This window comes from Sinohyriopsis cumingii, chromosome 2 (assembly GCF_028554795.1).
Source record: "Sinohyriopsis cumingii isolate HCF-2022 chromosome 2, ASM2855479v2, whole genome shotgun sequence".
Classification (NCBI taxonomy): Eukaryota; Metazoa; Mollusca; class Bivalvia; order Unionida; family Unionidae; genus Sinohyriopsis; species Sinohyriopsis cumingii.
Genome location: NC_142962.1, coordinates 85,756,528 through 85,778,255, shown reverse-complemented (window position 1 = coordinate 85,778,255; position 21,728 = coordinate 85,756,528). Strand labels below are relative to the sequence as shown.

General features: G+C 34.6%; 1 protein-coding gene across 2 annotated transcripts in view; it reads left to right on the top strand.

Moving 5' to 3' along the window:
- The window catches only part of LOC149805312 (xanthine dehydrogenase/oxidase-like), a 212,841-nt gene that overhangs the window by 144,922 nt on the left and 46,191 nt on the right, over positions 1–21,728 (top strand). For both annotated transcript variants that reach the window (XM_089949223.1, XM_089949222.1), the window contains exons 22-24: positions 6,597–6,684; positions 16,191–16,277; positions 17,890–18,081. In XM_089949223.1, coding sequence (XP_089805349.1) covers positions 6,597–6,684; positions 16,191–16,277; positions 17,890–18,081 — 367 coding nt within the window. The remainder of the gene's footprint in view (positions 1–6,596; positions 6,685–16,190; positions 16,278–17,889; positions 18,082–21,728) is intronic.

Genomic DNA, 21,728 nt, shown 5'->3' with positions numbered 1-21,728 from the left:
GATGTACATATGACAACTCTGTCACATGTCTAATTTCTTGTGGGTTAATGAATGCCCCAAATGTTTCACATTCAAATGCACTTACACAGAAGAATTATGATAGAGCAATGCCAGGAAATTCTAAATGAAAAAGGGCAAGACATTTTTGATAATAATGTTTAGATAAAGTATACCAAAGTCATAAAAATCTGTGATGTACATCACAAAATGAATTAATCCCCAAGAACTTTTACACTGAAATAAATTCATCAGTTGTTAATTTTATTCAGTCGTGTGGATTGCCTGAGAGACTGAAGAACACTTGGCCGTTAAAATAGTGTAAATATATGCTTGTCATATGATTTGAAGATTGATCATCCGATGGTCTGGATTTCATGATTTTCCAGGCAGGCTGCTGTAGCTGATGTTCCAGCTCCAATTTTAAAAGAATAGATTAAATGTTGAATGAAGTACTAGACCATGATCTCCATTGCAAATTGAAAACATAAGCTGTAATACACCAATAGCAAGAACAGATGCAATCCTGCAAGTATATTTATTTATAATCAAACGCAACATTTGTTCTCTGTGCTACGTTTCACTATCGGACTCTAGTCCAACATACCTATCCGACCTCACCCATGTGTACACACAAGCAAGATACTTACGCTGCTCTTGTGACAGTCGTATACTCAGTATTCCAAGTATGAAAACAAAGTCATATGGACAGTGTTCTTTTGCATGCCAGGGCCCAGCAACGTGGAATGAATTGCCCACTGAATTTAGACACAAAGAGACAGTGATCACATTCAAGAGGGCTCTCAAAACTCACTTATTTCGACTGCAAAAACAAACTTAAAGACCTAATGATGTTTCCTACCTTAAATATTCTCAGCATGTTTTTTAATGTTTTCTAATTTCATGGTATTTGTTTTTGTAATCATATCATTATATATTTTTTTATCTTATATATGTTATCTAATGTTGTAAAGTGCTTAGAGCTTCTAAAGATTAGGTGCTATACAAAGTCCTCATTATTATTATTATTATAATTACTGTTATTATTATTTTACAGTCTCTCCAGTTATGTGAATGTATTCTTTTAAAGCAGTTGGAAGACTTTGATAGCAATTTAAGAATTTCTGTTGCTATTTCCAATTCAGAATGAATGCCCATTGTGAATGTCAATTCACAATGAATGGCCATTGTGAATTCCAATTCACAATGAATGGCCATTGTGAATTCCAATTCACAATGAATGGTCATTATGAATTCCAATTCAGAGTGAACGGCTATTGTAACTTCCAATTCAGAATGAATGGTCATTATGAATTCCAATTCAGAGTGAATGACATTGCTAATTTTAATTCAGAATGAACGGCTATTGTAACTTCCAATTCCGAATGAATGACCATTATGAATAAAAAGTATGTTCAGATCAGTGCATACTCATTGAAAAGAAAGGCTTAAATATGTCCATATAACTAGCAACTGTAGTCACATATGTATATAATAGTAGCTGGACAGAAATTAAGTCTCCTAGGGGGTGTGAATATGTAATGAATCAGATCCCCACAGCCCTATGTGAAGATGTGATTGGTACTGATGGGAGGTCATGTTTTGTTGACCTTGTGAGTCATCAGTCAAATCACACATTTAAAATTTCTTCAATGACATACATCATTCAGAACAAATTGTTATGAAAAATAACTCTTCCTAATTTGGAATGCAGCTGTTTATCTGAAAGACTACTAAAATTAAGTAGACTGGTAATTCCAATCACCAAAGCTTTATCTTTTATAAATGTTCTCAGATCTCCATGTAGACTTGAGGAGATCTGATTTTAATCAGATTGTCCAGGTGGGCTGTTGCAGCTGATGTTAACAGCTCCGTTAAAAAAGAATGGCAATTTTATTTTAAAGTTTCAGTCGCTATACACTATAGAATTTCACTGAGGTACTGAATAAAGTAAGTACCAGTTAGTTTTTCATATTTGCAGATACAAAAAAGGCTTTGATTTATCAACAACTAGCCAGTGTTATATGGTGAATAGACATATGTGTATATAACAGCAACTGAACATAATATGTGCAGTGTGGTTTCATGTAACTCATTTGTTCTCAGAGATGTGAGATTTGTTGTTTCATAAATTGTGTGATTTGCACTATGATTTGCATAATGCTATGGCTTAGTTACTGTGTACAAAAACTTGCTATGAAAGTGCAAGTAAAAGGTGTCAGGATCATTGGTTTGTATAAGAATAAACCCATAATTTTTTATCTTCCAAAAACTATCTTCAGATAGGCTAATAATACTTCTCTGTTCCAACTTAAGCAGAGCAAGTCCGTATGACAGATTGATAAAAAAGATGGGGATAGTCAGAGGAGACAGGTTGACTTTATACTATTCAGAATCAGTCCTGATATTTATTCATTTTGGTTATGTTTTCTTAGGAATACATTTCTTATTTTAACAATGAAAAATAAATCTTGTCAAAACCTGTATATTAATCTCTTAAATATTATTGCTAAACAATAAACACAACATGGCTGTCAAAGCAACTTAATAAAGTTCCATATCCTTGGATACTTCTACCAGAGACAAAACAGGAAACACAACATGGATGTCAAAGTAACTCAGTTTAGTTCCATGTCCTTGGATACTTCGACATCTGTAGCACTGAGAATGACATCTGGTCAACAGATCAATAGCTCTCATTGACATCACCTGGCTGTGTGCAAAGGAGCAACAAAACAGTGGAGAGATCCATATTACAAGTCTTCCAAAACAACATTTATCATCACACTGCATCCCATATGTGTTCATTATTATTGCTCTTGTGTATCACAGGGATATACTGATATTTTAACACAGACATTAAAAGAGCATTGTCATATGTATAGATTCTTTGAAATTTTGTGAGAAAAGGTTTCATTATGCATGTAAAATGTCCAAAGGTTGGATGAATTATCAACCACTCCGGTGGCCTAGTGGTTAGAGCGTCCGCCTCGGATGCGGGAGGTCGTGGGTTCGATCCCAGGCCGAGTCATACCAAAGACTTACAAAAATGGTACTAATAGCTGCTTCGCTTGGCGCTCAGCATTAAGAGGTTAGTGTTAGGACTGGTCGGCCCAGTGTCAGGATAATGTGACTGGGTGGGACATCATGCTACATATCTGCGGCATGATGCCCCAGTGCTAGACATCACTATAAACTGCCACATTGCAGACATCGTAGCGATATGACTGGAAAATTGTTAAAGCTACGTTAAAAATCAAAATCACAAATCACACAAATCAACAGTCAAGTTTGGGGGTGGGGGTAATCTCTCCATTGCCTCTATTTTGTGCATTTCTTCATCTTCCAGCAAATCTAGTAAAATTTAATATAACAGTTAAATAAACTTTTTGTTGACTGCGCTAGCTTTTATAAAGGTAATTCTGATTTTACTTTTCCTTTAGCAATTGTCAAATAAGTACCAATTGCTATATTTTATGCATCTTAAAATGTGTTCAATATCATTTAGTTTCTCAGACAATATTGAAACAGTTTTGTTGGTCATGGAGCTACTCTGAATTCCATGATATGTTGTATCAGCCCTCCAGGTTTTGTTGGTCATGGAGCTACTCTGAATTCCATCTTATGTTGTGTGTATCAGCCCTCCAGGTTTTGTTGGTCATGGAGCTACTCTGAATTCCATCTTATGTTTGGTGTATCAGCCGTCCAGGTTTTGTTGGTCATGGAGCTACTCTGAATTCCATCTTATGTTGTATCAGCCCTCCAGGTTTTGTTGGTCATGGAGCTACTCTGAATTCCATCTTATGTTGTGTGTATCAGCCCTCCAGGTTTTGTTGGTCATGGAGCTACTCTGAATTCCATCTTATGTTGTATCAGCCCTTCAGGTTTTGTTGGTCATGGATCTACTCTGAATTCCATCTTATGTTGTATCAGCCCTCCAGGTTTTGTTGGTCATGGAGCTACTCTGAATTCCATCTTATGATGTATCAGCCCTCCAGGTTTTGTTGGTCATGGAGCTACTCTGAATTCCATCTTATGTTGTATCAGCCCTCCAGGTTTCGTTGGTCATGGAGCTACTCTGAATTCCATCTTATGTTGTATCAGCCCTCCAGGTTTTGTTGGTCATGAAGCTACTCTGAATTCCATCTTATGTTGTATCAGCCCTCCAGGTTTTGTTGGTCATGAAGCTACTCTGAATTCCATCTTATGTTGTATCAGCCCTTCAGGTTTTGTTGGCCATGGAGCTACTCTGAATTCCATCTTATGTTGTATCAGCCCTTCAGGTTTTGTTGGTCATGGAGCTACTCTGAATTCCATCTTATGTTGTATCAGCCCTCCAGGTTTTGTTGGTCATGAAGCTACTCTGAATTCCATCTTATGTTGTATCAGCCCTCCAGGTTTTGTTGGTCATGAAGCTACTCTGAATTCCACCTTATGTTGTATCAGCCCTCCAGGTTTTGTTGGTCATGGAGCTACTCTGAATTCCATCTTATGTTGTGTGTATCAGCCCTCCAGGTTTTGTTGGTCATGGAGCTACTCTGAATTCCATCTTATGTTGTATCAGCCCTTCAGGTTTTGTTGGTCATGGAGCTACTCTGAATTCCATCTTATGTTGTATCAGCCCTCCAGGTTTTGTTGGTCATGGAGCTACTCTGAATTCCATCTTATGTTGTATCATCCCTCCAGGTTTTGTTGGTCATGGAGCTACTCTGAATTCCATCTTATGTTGTGTGTATCAGCCCTCCAGGTTTTGTTGGTCATGGAGCTACTCTGAATTCCATCTTATGTTGTATCAGCCCTTCAGGTTTTGTTGGTCATGGAGCTACTCTGAATTCCATCTTATGTTGTATCAGCCCTCCAGGTTTTGTTGGTCATGGAGCTACTCTGAATTCCATCTTATGTTGTATCAGCCCTCCAGGTTTTGTTGGTCATGGAGCTACTCTGAATTCCATCTTATGTTGTATCAGCCCTTCAGGTTTTGTTGGTCATGGAGCTACTCTGAATTCCATCTTATGTTGTATCAGCCCTCCAGGTTTTGTTGGTCATGAAGCTACTCTGAATTCCATCTTATGTTGTATCAGCCCTCCAGATTTTGTTGGTCATGAAGCTACTCTGAATTCCATCTTATGTTGTATCAGCCCTCCAGGTTTTGTTGGTCATGAAGCTACTCTGAATTCCATCTTATGTTGTATCAGCCCTCCAGGTTTTGTTGGTCATGAAGATACTCTGAATTCCATCTTATGTTGTATCAGCCCTTCAGGTTTTGTTGGCCATGGAGCTACTCTGAATTCCATCTTATGTTGTATCAGCCCTCCAGGTTTTGTTGGTCATGGAGCTACTCTGAATTCCGTCTTATGTTGTGTGTATCAGCCCTCCAGGTTTTGTTGGTCATGGAGCTACTCTGAATTCCATCTTATGTTGTATCAGCCCTCCAGGTTTTGTTGGTCATGAAGCTACTCTGAATTCCATCTTATGTTGTATCAGCCTTCCAGGTTTTGTTGGTCATAGAGCTACTCTGAATTCCATCTTATGTTGTATGTATCAGCCCTCCAGGTTTTGTTGGTCATGGAGCTACTCTGAATTCCATCTTATGTTGTATCAGCCCTTCAGGTTTTGTTGGTCATGGAGCTACTCTGAATTCCATCTTATGTTGTATCAGCCCTCCAGGTTTTGTTGGTCATGGAGCTACTCTGAATTCCATCTTATGTTGTGTGTATCAGCCCTCCAGGTTTTGTTGGTCATAGAGCTACTCTGAATTCCATCTTATGTTGTTTCAACTGACTGATGTCTATTTTTTGGCCTTTAGGAGTCCTGTTGTTTCAACAGACATATCTGTTTGTTTGGTTTTTAGGAGTCCCATTGTTTCAATAGGCTGATGTCTATTTGTTTGTTCTTTAGCAGTCCCATTGTTTCAATTGACTGCTGTCTGTTTGTTTGGCCTTTAGGAGTCCCATTGTTTCAACAGACTGATGTCTATTTGTTTGGCCTTTAGGAGTCCCATTGTTTCAATAGATTGATGTCTATTTGTTTGGCCTTTAGGATTCCCATTGTTTCAACAGACATATCTATTTGTTTGGCTTTTAGGAGTCCCATTGTTTCAACAGACTGATGTCAGTTTGTTTGGTCTTTCAAAGTCCTGTTATTTCAACAGACTGATGGCTGTTTGTTTGGCCTTTAGGAGTCCTGTTGTTTCAACATAATGATGGCTGTTTGTTTAGCCTTTCAGGGGTCATGTTGTTTCAAAATAATGATGACTGTTTGTTTAGCCTTTCAAGGTCATGTTGTTTCAACATAATGATGGCTCTTTGTTTAGCCTTTCAGGGGTCATGTTGTTTTGACATAATGATGGCTGTTCGTTTAGCCTTTTAAGGGTCATGTTGTTTTGACATAATGGTGGCTGTTCATTTAGCCTTTTTGGGGTCATGTTGTTTTGACATAATTATGGCTGTTCATTTAGCCTTTTAAAGGTCATGTTGTTTTGCCATAATGATGGCTGTTTTGCCTTTACCTTTCTTGCTTATAGCAAGTATGAGATCCACAAAAAATATAACATGAAAACTTGTGAATTCACAACACTTTTGTTAAACTCTTATATTCAGGCTGGGACGTCCAGTCCGAGTCAGTCTAGACAGAGACCAAGACATGCTGATGACTGGAACGCGACATCCATTCCTTGGGAGATACAAGGTAAATAAATGCAATCACAACAAAGTTCAGATTATTTCAAGCTTAGTTCTGTAAACTAGTATTTATCCAGATCAATTGGTGTGGATATGCCAGTTTTGAAAACTGTATAAATGACATATCTGATTATCTGCCATATATTTGTATTATAAGGTCATGTGACCAACTGGAAACTTGGTACAGTCAGATGTGCTGGCACATGTCATTGCAAATCTGGGTGTGCAGAATTCACAGTTACATATGGCAATGCATAATGTCATGGCAGATCTATATGTGCACTGTTCAGATTAAGATGTGGTGGCACATAATATGAAAGATTTGGTGTCACAGATGTGGTGGCACATGCTGTCATGGCAGATTTGGGTGTGCATAGTTAGATGTGGTGGCACATACTGTCATGGTAGATCTGGGTGTCACAGTTTTGATGTGGTGGCACATGCTTGCATGGTAGATTTGGGTGTGCACAGTTAGATGTTCTGGCACATACTCTCATGGCAGATTTGGGTGTCACAGATGTGGTGACACACACTGTCGTGGCAGATTTGGGTTTCACAGATGTGCATAATGTCATGGCAGAGCTGAGTGTACATACATCATGGCACCTAATGAATTTGCAGATGTGGGTGTACACAGATGTCATGGTACATACTGTCATGGCAGATATGTGTGTACACCAATGTGGTGGCACACAATGTCATGACATCTGGCTGTGCACAGTTAAATGTGGTGTTACAGTTACAGATGTGGTTTTACCGTTACAAATATGGTGTTACGGTTACAAATGTGGTGTTACAGGTACAAGTGTGGTGTTACATTTACAAATATAGTGCATGATAGGGCAGATCAGGGTGTGCACAATTTACAGTAAGATGTGGCACATGCTGTCATAGCAGATGTGGGTGTGCACAGTTTAATATAGTGTCACATAATGTCGGGACAGATGTAGCTGTGTTTATTTTAAGTGAAGTGTTGCATAATGTCATTGTATATCTGGGTGTGCACAGTTCACAGTTAAATGTATATTTATATTCATCATTACATTGGATATCATGTTTCCGAGCCATGTACATACATCGTTACATTAAATATCAGAGCCATGTACATACATCGTTATATTGAATATCATATTTCAGAGCCATGTGCATACATTGTTACATTTAATATCATGTTTCAAACCCATGTACATACATCGTTACATTGAATATCATGTTTCAAACCCATGTACATACATTGTTACATTGAATATCATGTTTCAGAGCCATGTACATACATCGTTACATTGAATATCATGTTTCAAAGCCATGTACATACATCATTACATTCAATATCAGAGCCATGTACATACATTGTTACGTTGAATATCATGTTTTAGAGCCATGTACATACATCGTTACATTGAATATCATGTTTCCGAGCCATGTACATACATCGTTACATTGAATATCATGTTTCCGAGCCATGTACATGCATCGTTACATTGAATATCAGGTTTCAAAGCCATGTACATCATTACATTGAATATCATGTTTCAGAACCATGTACATACATCATTGCATTGCATATAATGTTTTAGAGCCATGTACATACATTGTTGCATTGGATGTCGTGTGCGAGAGCCATGTACATACATCATTATATAGGATATCATTTTTCATTGCTATGTATATACATCATTGCATTGGATATCCTGTTTCAGATCCATTTATATACATCACTACATTGGACATCATGTTTCAGAACCATGAATATAGATCATTACATTGGATGTCCTGTCTCAGAACCGGGGCCCCTAATGGCCGAGTGGTCTAAAGCGCTCTCCGTTATGGATCACTGCCATCTCACCTCTGTCTGCGTAGGTTCGAGTCTCGGATTCGGCCAATGTGGGTATGTGAGAAAGCTTGCCAGTAGCTTCTCGAGGATTGGTGGTTCTTTCCGTGGATTTCTCGGGTTCTTCCTCCACCATTAATACTGGCCGCCATGCATAGCCTATCATGTGCTGAAAAATGGCGTTAAACCCTACAACAACAACTGTCTCAGAACCATGTATATACGTCATTACATAAAGAACTGCAGAATGTCCCTTTTGTAATCTAACAAACATCAGACATACTGACTTTTTTATTTTCAGGCTTCATTCATACAGTACACAAGATGTTGATCATTTCTATATAATGTTGCTAATTTGACACCAAACAGACATGTAGTTTACTTAAATTATGTTAAGACTCATTTCATTCTTCTTGCTTCCTTTATTCCATTATTTAACTCTTGCATGTAGATTTCCACTGCCATTCAGTCATGTTATAGCCCATGTAGATTTCCACTGCCATTCATTCATGTTATAGCCCATGTAGATTTTTGCTGCCATTCAGTCATGTTATAGCCCATGTAGATTTTTACTGCCATTCAGTCATGCTATAGCCCATGTAGATTTCCACTGCCATTTAGTCATGTTATATATAGCCCATGTAGGTTTTTGCTGCCATTCAGACATATTAGAGACCAGTTTTTTTCTTGGCTTTCCTGTTGAGTGTTTGTTTTGTGGATGTAAGTTGTCTCTTTCCCATAGGAAAATCTTGATTTGCTGTAAACTTTTGGAAATTGTTCTGTAATTGCACCGTTACCACATTTTATGTTAAAGGGCACCTGCATGAAATTAAAATCATGATTTGTTTTGAGCCATTCTTTTTCAGTTAAAAAATGTATTCGTTTATTTTGTTATTTATTCACTTGCCTATAATTTTTACTACTAATTTTGGGCATTATTATTGACATTATTATTATTTTGTTGTGGTTATCACTACCATTGCAGAATGAATGAATTATCCTATTTATAATGCATGGCTATGCCCCTTTGCATTAAAAAAAAAAGACAGCACTATTGCCCATCCTTTTGTAGGTCAGTACCAACTAGGTTGCCATTTTGACAACAGAGATTAAACCAACTAGGCACAACATTAAACATTTTCAAACAATATGTGCATTAGACATTGCCATGTAAAGTTTGGCAAATTCAGTGCTTTTTATGCATTTCTGTTTGAAATGTCTCTTATTACATCCTTAAAAAGACTGAGTTGAAAAGTGCTTAGGGTAGGTAAAATATCATTTTCCACTGTTAACTTTGTGATTTGTTTTCTTCATTTATCTTAATCAGTCCCCAGCATATTGGTGGATTGAGTACACTGTTTTTTGCCAAATGGCCAATGAGACCAAGTAAAATATTTGGTTTTGAGTTTTTTTTTTTGATTTACTGATGTTCTCAGATTTCACCTAAACTGAGGTACAGTCAGTTCCCATATTTACATATATATTGTGGGACAAGATAAATGAATTTTTTCCTGTCCTATAACTTTTAGCTAAACTTTCTGTTACCTAGATCATATTCAGAACTTATGGATATGAACCACATTGTGTTTAATTTGCTGCTCCTCACTTCTGTATGTTACCATAAAGTAGGTAAATGGAATGCTTATTTAATAAAACACTGAATGAAACAAAATTTGTACTGTCTTTATTTATTTTTACATTTTGTTCTTCGTAAGCAATTTATGTGCCAAAGAAGTGTATCTGAAATTATACTTTGTGATGTAGCATACACGTCCATATTATATATCATTTATATTGAAAAACCGTTGGCATGTTGTTTGTTGATATGAAGATATCTGAACAAGTCATGTTTGGAACTCTGCAAGGTAGTAGAATAATAAACCTGTTGTTTTAACTTGGTCTATCAAATACAAAGGTTATTTTATTTGCAAGCCAACTATGCATCCTGACATTGGGTTCTTGTAACTATGCTGTTGGAAGCTAATGGTTTTGTACCTAAGGAAACATTGCATGAGTAATAGGCTTGGTTTACGATAAAGATAATATAAATCAAATCAGAATTGTTATTGCATCAAAAACCTTGTACAGCATTGTACAGCAAAACACAAAATATAATACAAATATGAGTTGTTTGTATACTTGCAAAAAAATGGAAGCAGTATTATTGCTAGTAAACACTCTGAGGGTAAACAACATTAATGGACACCCTACTCTGTAGCAAGTATTATTAAATTTAATATTTTAAATTATTAAAATCCAAATTTTTATGTATATTTGATTTGTATTGTGTGAGTGATCTTTGTGCATAACTGAGGGAAAAGGTTTGGACCTACCTGATTAATGTATATTTTAATTAAAGAAACATATTACATAGAATATTTGTTTATGATTGTATATTATATTTGAAGATAATTATAATTTGCAGATAAACAAGTTTACTTGGATTTGAGTTCAGGACATTTGTTTTGCCCTAAGGAATTCCTGGTCTGTGTGATGTTTGTGATGTTCTTTAATAAAATTTAAGTAAAAGACCTTACCTTGTTGACAACTTAGAATGTTCTTCAAATTAACTTTTGACCCTCATCATCATCTTATTGTGTCCTAGGTTTCTATATTAAGGTTGTTAACATCAGAATTGATTATTCCTATCTTAACATCTAAAGTAGAATCAGTCTTTTAGCTGTGTTCAGTTTTTAAACTAGAGGATTTATTTGTTGAAATTATTCATTGGAATTACAAAGTGCTCATTCATACTTTTGTAGTAAATTTTGGGTTTGTTTTGAATTCATTTAGAGACATCTTGGATTATATCACTGTGATACATCAAGACTTAGCACATCAATACTGTTCCAGGTGATTGGTAGATCAGCATGTTCAAGATTGAAGTTCATTTGGAACACCATTGGAATTAATTCAGTATACTTTTGAACTTGTGATATAACTTTTAGGTCTGTTTGGGATTTAATTCACAATACTGCAAGTTCATTTAAAATTTTCACTTTGTATTATAGGAAAGTAAATTATTTGTTGAATTTTACTAAACTTATTCGATTTCACTGTATTTTGTTACTTTGTTTAAGACCATAGAGTCATAACAAAATAAACATAGATGTTAATTTCAGGTAATGAAAACCGTAATGAAACAGATTAACACAGTGCATACCACAGTCTATATGCAAATGCAAGTTTGAATGCATTATTCAAGATGCAAGGGTTGAATGATTTTGTTTTCAAATCCTACAACTGATGCCTTTATTAATCATTTTGGCAACCAATCATCAATATTTTGATTGTCAAGATGTCCCAAAACCTATGACTCAAAATAAAGATCCATCCCAAAACATAAAGTGAACATAGAAGCTACTTTGGAAATTAATTTATATTGTCTCAGTTTGTATGGTGTCCCAACATTGTATGTTCCTTTATTTATAACAGTGTGTATATTGATTAGAGACTGCTTTATGTTTTATAAATATACATGAATTGATCTCACTTCTGATATTTATAGTGTGTTTACACTAATTTTGTTTCAGCACCTTTATGCAGATTTATCAAATATGATAAAATGTTGCAGTAAATATGAAATAAGATCAGAATTATCTTGCATTGGTCTTTATTGGTGATGGCATAATCCATGTTTTAAGTTCAAAAGTAAAGTTTAAAGCTTGATTATTGGTCTTTATTGGTGATGGCATAATCCATGTTTTAAGTTCAAAAGTAAAATTTAAAGCTTGATTATTGGTCTTTATTGGTGATGGCATAATCCATGTTTTAAGTTCAAAAGTAAAGTTTAAAGCTTGATTATTGGTCTTTATTGGTGATGGCATAATCCATGTTTTAAGTTCAAAAGTAAAATTTGAAGCTTGATTATTGGTCTTTATTGGTGATGGCATAATCCATGTTTTAAGTTCAAAAGTAAAGTTTAAAGCTTGATTATGGGTCTTTATTGGTAATGGCATAATCCATGTTTTAAGTTCAAAAGTAAAATTTAAAGCTTGATTATTGGTCTTTATTGGTGATGGCATAATCCATGTTTTAAGTTCAAAAGTAAAGTTTAAAGCTTGATTATTGGTCTTTATTGGTGATGGCATAATCCATGTTTTAAGTTCAAAAGTAAAATTTAAAGCTTGATTATTGGTCTTTATTGGTGATGGCATAATCCATGTTTTAAGTTCAAAAGTAAAGTTTAAAGCTTGATTATTGGTCTTTATTGGTGATGGCATAATCCATGTTTTAAGTTCAAAAGTAAAATTTGAAGCTTGATTATTGGTCTTTATTGGTGATGGCATAATCCATGTTTTAAGTTCAAAAGTAAAGTTTAAAGCTTGATTATGGGTCTTTATTGGTGATGGCATAATCCATGTTTTAAGTTCAAAAGTAAAATTTAAAGCTTGATTATTGGTCTTTATTGGTGATGGCATAATCCATGTTTTAAGTTCAAAAGTAAAGTTTAAAGCTTGATTATGGGTCTTTATTGGTGATGGCATAATCCATGTTTTAAGTTCAAAAGTAAAATTTAAAGCTTGATTATTGGTCTTTATTGGTGATGGCATAATCCATGTTTTAAGTTCAAAAGTAAAGTTTAAAGCTTGATTATGGGTCTTTATTGGTGATGGCATAATCCATGTTTTAAGTTCAAAAGTAAAATTTAAAGCTTGATTATTGGTCTTTATTGGTGATGGCATAATCCATGTTTTAAGTTCAAAAGTAAAGTTTAAAGCTTGATTATTGGTCTTTATTGGTGATGGCATAATCCATGTTTTAAGTTCAAAAGTAAAGTTTAAAGCTTGATTATTGGTCTTTATTGGTGATGGCATAATCCATGTTTTAAGTTCAAAAGTAAAGTTTAAAGCTTGATTATTGGTCTTTATTGGTGATGGCATAATCCATGTTTTAAGTTCAAAAGTAAAATTTAAAGCTTGATTATTGGTCTTTATTGGTGATGGCATAATCCATGTTTTAAGTTCAAAAGTAAAGTTTAAAGCTTGATTATTGGTCTTTATTGGTGATGGCATAATCCATGTTTTAAGTTCAAAAGTAAAATTTGAAGCTTGATTATTGGTCTTTATTGGTGATGGCATAATCCATGTTTTAAGTTCAAAAGTAAAGTTTAAAGCTTGATTATGGGTCTTTATTGGTGATGGCATAATCCATGTTTTAAGTTCAAAAGTAAAATTTAAAGCTTGATTATTGGTCTTTATTGGTGATGGCATAATCCATGTTTTAAGTTCAAAAGTAAAGTTTAAAGCTTGATTATGGGTCTTTATTGGTGATGGCATAATCCATGTTTTAAGTTCAAAAGTAAAATTTAAAGCTTGATTATTGGTCTTTATTGGTGATGGCATAATCCATGTTTTAAGTTCAAAAGTAAAGTTTAAAGCTTGATTATGGGTCTTTATTGGTGATGGCATAATCCATGTTTTAAGTTCAAAAGTAAAATTTAAAGCTTGATTATTGGTCTTTATTGGTGATGGCATAATCCATGTTTTAAGTTCAAAAGTAAAGTTTAAAGCTTGATTATGGGTCTTTATTGGTGATGGCATAATCCATGTTTTAAGTTCAAAAGTAAAGTTTAAAGCTTGATTATGGGTCTTTATTGGTGATGGCATAATCCATGTTTTAAGTTCAAAAGTAAAGTTTAAAGCTTGATTATTGGTCTTTATTGGTGATGGCATAATCCATGTTTTAAGTTCAAAAGTAAAATTTAAAGCTTGATTATTGGTCTTTATTGGTGATGGCATAATCCATGTTTTAAGTTCAAAAGTAAAGTTTAAAGCTTGATTATTGGTCTTTATTGGTGATGGCATAATCCATGTTTTAAGTTCGAAAGTAAAATTTAAAGCTTGATTATTGGTCTTTATTGGTGATGGCATAATCCATGTTTTAAGTTCAAAAGTAAAGTTTAAAGCTTGATTATGGGTCTTTATTGGTGATGGCATAATCCATGTTTTAAGTTCAAAAGTAAAGTTTAAAGCTTGATTATTGGTCTTTATTGGTGATGGCATAATCCATGTTTTAAGTTCAAAAGTAAAGTTTAAAGCTTGATTATTGGTCTTTATTGGTGATGGCATAATCCATGTTTTAAGTTCAAAAGTAAAATTTAAAGCTTGATTATTGGTCTTTATTGGTGATGGCATAATCCATGTTTTAAGTTCAAAAGTAAAGTTTAAAGCTTGATTATTGGTCTTTATTGGTGATGGCATAATCCATGTTTTAAGTTCAAAAGTAAAATTTAAAGCTTGATTATTGGTCTTTATTGGTGATGGCATAATCCATGTTTTAAGTTCAAAAGTAAAATTTAAAGCTTGATTATTGGTCTTTATTGGTGATGGCATAATCCATGTTTTAAGTTCAAAAGTAAAGTTTAAAGCTTGATTATTGGTCTTTATTGGTGATGGCATAATCCATGTTTTAAGTTCAAAAGTAAAATTTAAAGCTTGATTATTGGTCTTTATTGGTGATGGCATAATCCATGTTTTAAGTTCAAAAGTAAAATTTAAAGCTTGATTATGGGTTATTGATGTGTATTGACATAATCAACCTATAAAGATTTGTTGTTTTATTTGTTTGTTTGTTTGTTAGTTGTGGGGTTTAATGCCATATTTCAGCACATGATAGGCTATGTATGGCGGCCAGTATTAATGGTGGAGGAAGAACCTGGGAAAACCCTGGGAAGAACCACCAACCCATGAGAAGCTACTGGCGAGCTTTCTCACATATCCATGTTAGCCGAATCCTAGACTCGAACCCATGCAGACAGAGGTGAGATGGCAGTGATCCGTAACGGAGAGCGCATTAGACCACTCGGCCACTCAGGGCCCCCCCCCCAATAAAGATAATCTTGTTTGATTTTCACAACTGATGGCACTATATTTAAAACAAGTAGCTTTGAAAGTTGTCAGGTATGAAGACTACCAATTAGCTTTTTGTTTGCATTGTCATTTTCTGTGCCAGTGCATGTTCTGTCTGTTGTAGTACTTCATACATGGCATGGACTCTATTTAGACTGTCAACCAACCTAACAAATGGAATTTGGCAACTACCTGGCCTTGTTTTGAATAAGTTTCATTTTTATTGAGTTCATTGTAGCATATGTCACTGTGTGACATAATATTTGTATGGCATAATATTTTGATACTAATCATTTGTGTTACTTTGGGTTGTGGCTATGTGTTATATCACAGCATATGACATAATACTTTTATACTAATAATTGGTGGCACTGTGTGATGTCTTATGTTAAAGTGTGACATAATATTTGTATGGCATAATACTTTTATACTAATAATTTGTGTTATTATGTGATGTGGCTATGTGTTATGTCACAGTGAAGCATAGTATTTCTAAGGTATAATATCTGATACTAATCCTTGGAGTTACGGTGTGATGTGGTTATTTGTTTTGTGAAAGTATCACATAATATTTGTATGGCATAACTCTTTGACACTCATAGTTCGTGTTACTATGTGATGTGGTTGTTTGTTACATGAAAGTGTCACATAATATTTGTATCACATAATACTTTGCTACTAATTGTTGGTGTTACTTTTCGAAGTGGTATTTGTTACGTGAAAGTGTCACATAATGTTTATATTATATAATGCTTTGATACTAATCATTGGTAAAATTTATATAATAAATGAAGATATGCCACTATTAATTGCTTTTATGTTGTACCATAGGTTGGATTCACAAAGCAAGGCAAGATTCTTGCACTGCAGTTGGAATTTTACAGCAATGCGGGCAACTCCATTGATCTTTCACCATCAGTAAGTAATTAGATAATTTAGTGAATTAAGATCCAAAAGTTGATAAATGTTGTATCCTACATAAAGTATACTGAATGATGCATGTCATAACAACTACTGTCTTGTCTCATTATCCAGAGTATATCAATACTTGTGTTAGATAAACCCAAAGACAGTTGTCTGAACTTAGAAGATTCTGAATTGCCTACAGTAAAATACAGTAGTATTTATATTAATGTTGTAGCACACTCAGAATTATAAGAAGAAATAGACTGCATGCACATCCAATCTTTTCATCATCATGATGATGATCATCATCATTGTCATCATCAATCCCTTAACCCAAGAGGTCATTGAGGCACCACAGTTGACTTCACAACCAATTCGCTCCATCTTTCCCTGGTCTCTACTGCCCACTGGGATTCTCCAAATCCCATGCCTGTCCATTCTTTAATGTTGTCTTCCCACCTCTTTTTCTGTCTGCTACTTCTTTTGCACCCTCGCACTGTGCCTTGCAGGATTGTTTTTGCCATCAGTAAACTGGGCTTTTGAAAGGGAAAAGATTTAAAGAGCCTTCTCAGTTCATTCAGAATTATCTGCATGGGGTCAAGTCTCCACTCGGCCAGTGTGGGTATGTGAGAGAGCTTGCCAGGAGCTTCCCATGGGTCAGTGGATCTTGGGGTTTTCTCTGATTCTTCCTCCACCAAATATATTGATCGCCACCTATCAAGTACTAAAAAATGGCATTAAACCCTAAAAAATCACCAAACCAAACCATTCACAGTTATTAATAACTGGTCAAAAATCACCAAACCATTCAGTTATTAATAACTTGTCAAAAATCACCAAACCAAACCATTCACATTATTAATTTGTCAAAAATCACCAAACCAAACCATTCACAGTTATTAATAACTTGTCGAAAATCACCAAACCAAACCATTCACAGTTATTTATAACTTGACAATTTGACATGCAAGTAAGACTCTTATGAACATATTCAGTTGTTTCTTATTAACACTGAACACTTGTCTGTCTATCATCAGTACAATGTAAATAACATATTCAGTTGTTTCTTATTAACACTGAACACTTGTCTGTCTATCATCAGTACAATGTAAATAACATTTAATAAATCATTAGTTTTTGTATGAAGCAGAAACTAGACTATACTATGTCAGAGACCTGCAGTCAATTATGGTTACAGGTTCAGACTGATGATACTGATCCAACACTGTGCAAGTGAGCTCAGTCTCCATCCATTGTCTAAATTGTTATTTACTTCATCTAAATCTCACATTCAGGTTAGTTTCCAATGGATGTCTGTGTACAAAGTCTTGATTCTCTGTGTAGATATGAATTCGGTTAATGCCCTACCAAAGTATGGATCTGTCTTCTAGATTTAATGCAGTTGTCACAGAATTGAAGAATGACAGGATATCATAGTTTGCTATAAGGCAGGTTGGTGTGAGATTCATGTTTTGTGAACATGATTATAGCTTTCTCATTTTGTTGACTGAATTTCTTAATACTGAGTGATCTTGGCATTTTTTTTAAAGACCAGTCATGGTATTTTTGTTTTGAATGATTTGCTACAAAATAATAGATATATGTTATTTTACTTTTGTTGTAGGTGCTAGATCGTGCACTTTTTCACTGTGAAAATGCTTACAAGATCCCCAACCTGAAAGTGACTGGTTACCTATGCAAGACCAACACCCCCTCCAACACAGCCTTTAGGGGATTTGGGGGTCCTCAAGCCATGCTGATAGCAGAACAGTGGCTTACAGATGTAGCCCTTTACCTGGGAATCTCACCTGTTCAGGTTTGTTGTAATGTTCCCATTATATTTAGTATTTAAGGCACTTGGTAGTATAGTGACAGTAAATATGTGTAGCTATTTATAAAGTATATCCATGTGAACACAACTTGTCATTTGTAGTACCAATATTGAAACAGACACAAACCCATTTCTTCTTTAAATATGAAAATAAGAATCAAAGACTGAGAATGTTTTCTACTTGAAAGTGGAAAATTAAAAGAAAAATATTACCAGAATTTTTGCTTATGAATAAACTCATCAAAGTTAATAAATTAAATTTGTAAGTTTTTATGAAGCTGGGGGCCTAAGCAATATGTAAGCATTTTCCTATCCCATTTTAATGGGTTTTTGTAGAAGAGCACAATGAAAAAGTCACCAATTGTCTATATCACTATCCCATTATAATGGGTTTTATGTAGAATAGCACAGGGAAAAAGTCACCAATTGTCTATATCACTATCCCATTATAATGGGTTTTATGTAGAAGAGCACAGGGAAAAAGTCACCAATTGTCTATATCACTATCACATTATAATGTGTTATATGTAGAAGAGTACAGGGAATAAGTCACTAATCGTCTATATCACTGTTCCATTATCATGGGTTTTATGTAGAAGAGCACAGGGAAAAAGTTACTAATTGTCTGTATCACTATCCCATTGTAATGTGTTTTATGTAGAAGAGCACAGGGAAAAATCATCAGTTGTCTGTATCACTATCCCATTATAATGGGTTTTATGTAGAAGAGCACAGGGAAAAATCACCAGTTGTCTGTATCACTATCCCATTATAATGGGTTATATTTAGAAGAGCACAGGGAAAAAGTCACCAATTGTCTATATCACTATCCCATTATAATGTGTTTTATGTAGAAGAGTACAGGGAATAAGGCACTAATCATTTATATCACTATTCCATTATCATGGGTTTTATGTAGAAGAGCACAGGGAAAAAGTTACTAATTGTCTGTATCACTATCCCATTATAAAAGGTTTTATGTAGAAGAGCACAGGGAAAAAGTTACTAATTGTCCGTATCACTATCCCATTGTAATGTATTTTATGTAGAAGAGCACAGGGAAAAATCACCAGTTGTCTGTATCACTATCCCATTATAATGGGTTTTATGTAGAAGAGCACAGGGAAAAAGTCACTAATTGTCTATATCACTATCCCATTATAATGGGTTTTATGTAGAAGAGCACAGGGAAAAATCACTAGTTGTCTATATCACTATCCCATTATAATGGGTTTTATGTAGAAGAGCACAGGGAAAAATCACCAGTTGTCTAGATCACTATCCCATTATAATGGGTTTTATGTAGAAAAGTACAGGGAAAAATCTCCAGTTGTCTATATCACTATCCTATTATAATGGGTTATATGTAGAAAAGCACAGGGAAAATGTCACCAATTGTCTATATCACTATCCCATTTTAATGGTTTCTTTTATACAAGAGCACTTGGAAAAATTCACCAGTTGTCTATATCACTATCCCATTATAATGGGTTTTATGTAGAAGTGCACAGGGAAAAAGTTACCAATTGTCTATATCACTATCCCATTATAATGTGTTTTACGTAGAAGAGCACGGGGAAAAAGTCACCAGTTGTCTATATCACTATTCCATTATTGTGGGTTTTATGTAGAAGAGCACAGGGAAAAAGTTACTAATTGTCTGTATCACTATCCCATTGTAATGTGTTTTATGTAGAAGAGCACAGGGAAAAATCACCAGTTGTCTATATCACTATCCCATTATAAAAGGTTATATGCAGAAGAGCACAGGGAAAAAGTCACCAATTGTCTGTGGTGGCGCTCAACAGTTTCGCATTTTGCATAGGGTTAGGATTTTAAAGATAAAGAATTTCCCCGGCTTTCCTCACTGATTATACTGGCTATTTAGAAAAGACCTTGTATATCTTAGGTATAATTCAAAGAACCTTTAATTCCCCTTATTTTGGTGTATGATTGATGGGTCTACTATGAGTTAAAGAGTATGCAGCTTGGCCTTACTTCAGATGTGCACCTTTCAAAAAAGTGCTAGCTCAACTTGGTCATTTTCACTTCCTGAACTTCAGAGGTAAATTGTATGAAAAAGAGCACAGGGAAAAATCACCAGTTGTCTATATCATTAAAGCTGAACAACAATTAAAAAGTCTTCAGATTTGCACAGGTTGAAGATCACAATGTCTCTTAACAAATACACAAAGAAAAGTGTTTGTCTGTGGGTGATTTTTAAGTATGAAACAATGATTGAAATCACATTAGTAGGCCTGTCAGCTGAAAATGGTAGGTTGTAAATCAATAAAGACTTTTTGTGAACTTTATTATTTCTTTCATGGACTGTTATTTTGATTAATAAAATTGTATACAAATTTTTTCTTTTCTTAATACAAGATGAAAACTTCAATCTTGTCATTTTACATGATGTCTGTACCAGAGTTAATATTACTTCAGTATGGTAAAATATGATGTCATATCAGTTATATCATAATTTAATTCTTGTCTTATCAATTATATCATAATGTAATTCTGGTCATATCATTTATATCATAATGTAATTCTTGTCATATCATTTATATCATAATGTAATTCTAGTCATATCATTTATATCATAATGTGATTCTGGCCATATCATTTATATCATAATGTAATTCTTGTCATATCAGTTATATCATAATGTAATTCTGGTCATAATAATAATAATAATAATAATAATGAGCACTTTGTATAGCACCTAATCTTTTGAAGCTCTAAGCGCTTTACAACATTAGACAACACCTATAAAATAAAAAACATATAATGATATGATTACAAACACAAACACCATGAAATTAGAAAACATAGAAAAAAACATGCTGAGAATATTTAAGGTAGGAAACATTATTAGGTCTTTAAATTTGTTCTTGTAGTTGAAATAAGTGAATTTTGAGAGCACTCTTGAATGTGACCACTTTGTCTTTGTGTCTATGTTCAGTGGGCAATTCACTCCATGTCGCTGGGCCCTGGTATGCAAAAGAACATTGTCCATATGACTTCATTTTCATAGTGGGAATAATGAGTATATGATTGTCAGAAGAGAAGCGTAAGTATCTTGCTGGTGTGTACACATTGGTGAGGTCAGATAGGTATGTTGGACTAGAGTCTGTCAGTGAAACATAGCACAGAGAACAAATTTTGTGTTTGATTCTGGATCAGATGGATAGCCAGTGTAGGGTACAGAGCAGTGGGGAGGTGTGCTTTGATCGTGGTACTCTAAGTATGATTCGAGCAGCAGTGTTTTGAAGTTTTTGGAGTAGATATTGAGATGAACCAGACAGAATTGAGTTACAATAGTCCAGTCTTGAAAGTAGTAAGGAATACACAAGTGTTTTAGTGGCATCAACTGAAAGATATTTGCGAATTGAGCTGATGCGTCTCAGCTCAAGATATGCAGACTTCCATATGTTCATGATATGTTGGTGCAATGTGAGAGAACTGTCCAGAGTAACACCTATGTTTCGTACTGATTATGTGAATTTAATGTTGGTGATGCTGATATTTATTGTTTGAGGTAAAGGATGTGAATGAGAAAGTCTTTGTGTTGTAATCAGAATGGCTTCAGTTTTATCATCATTCATCTGCAGCTTGTTACATGTCATCCATGA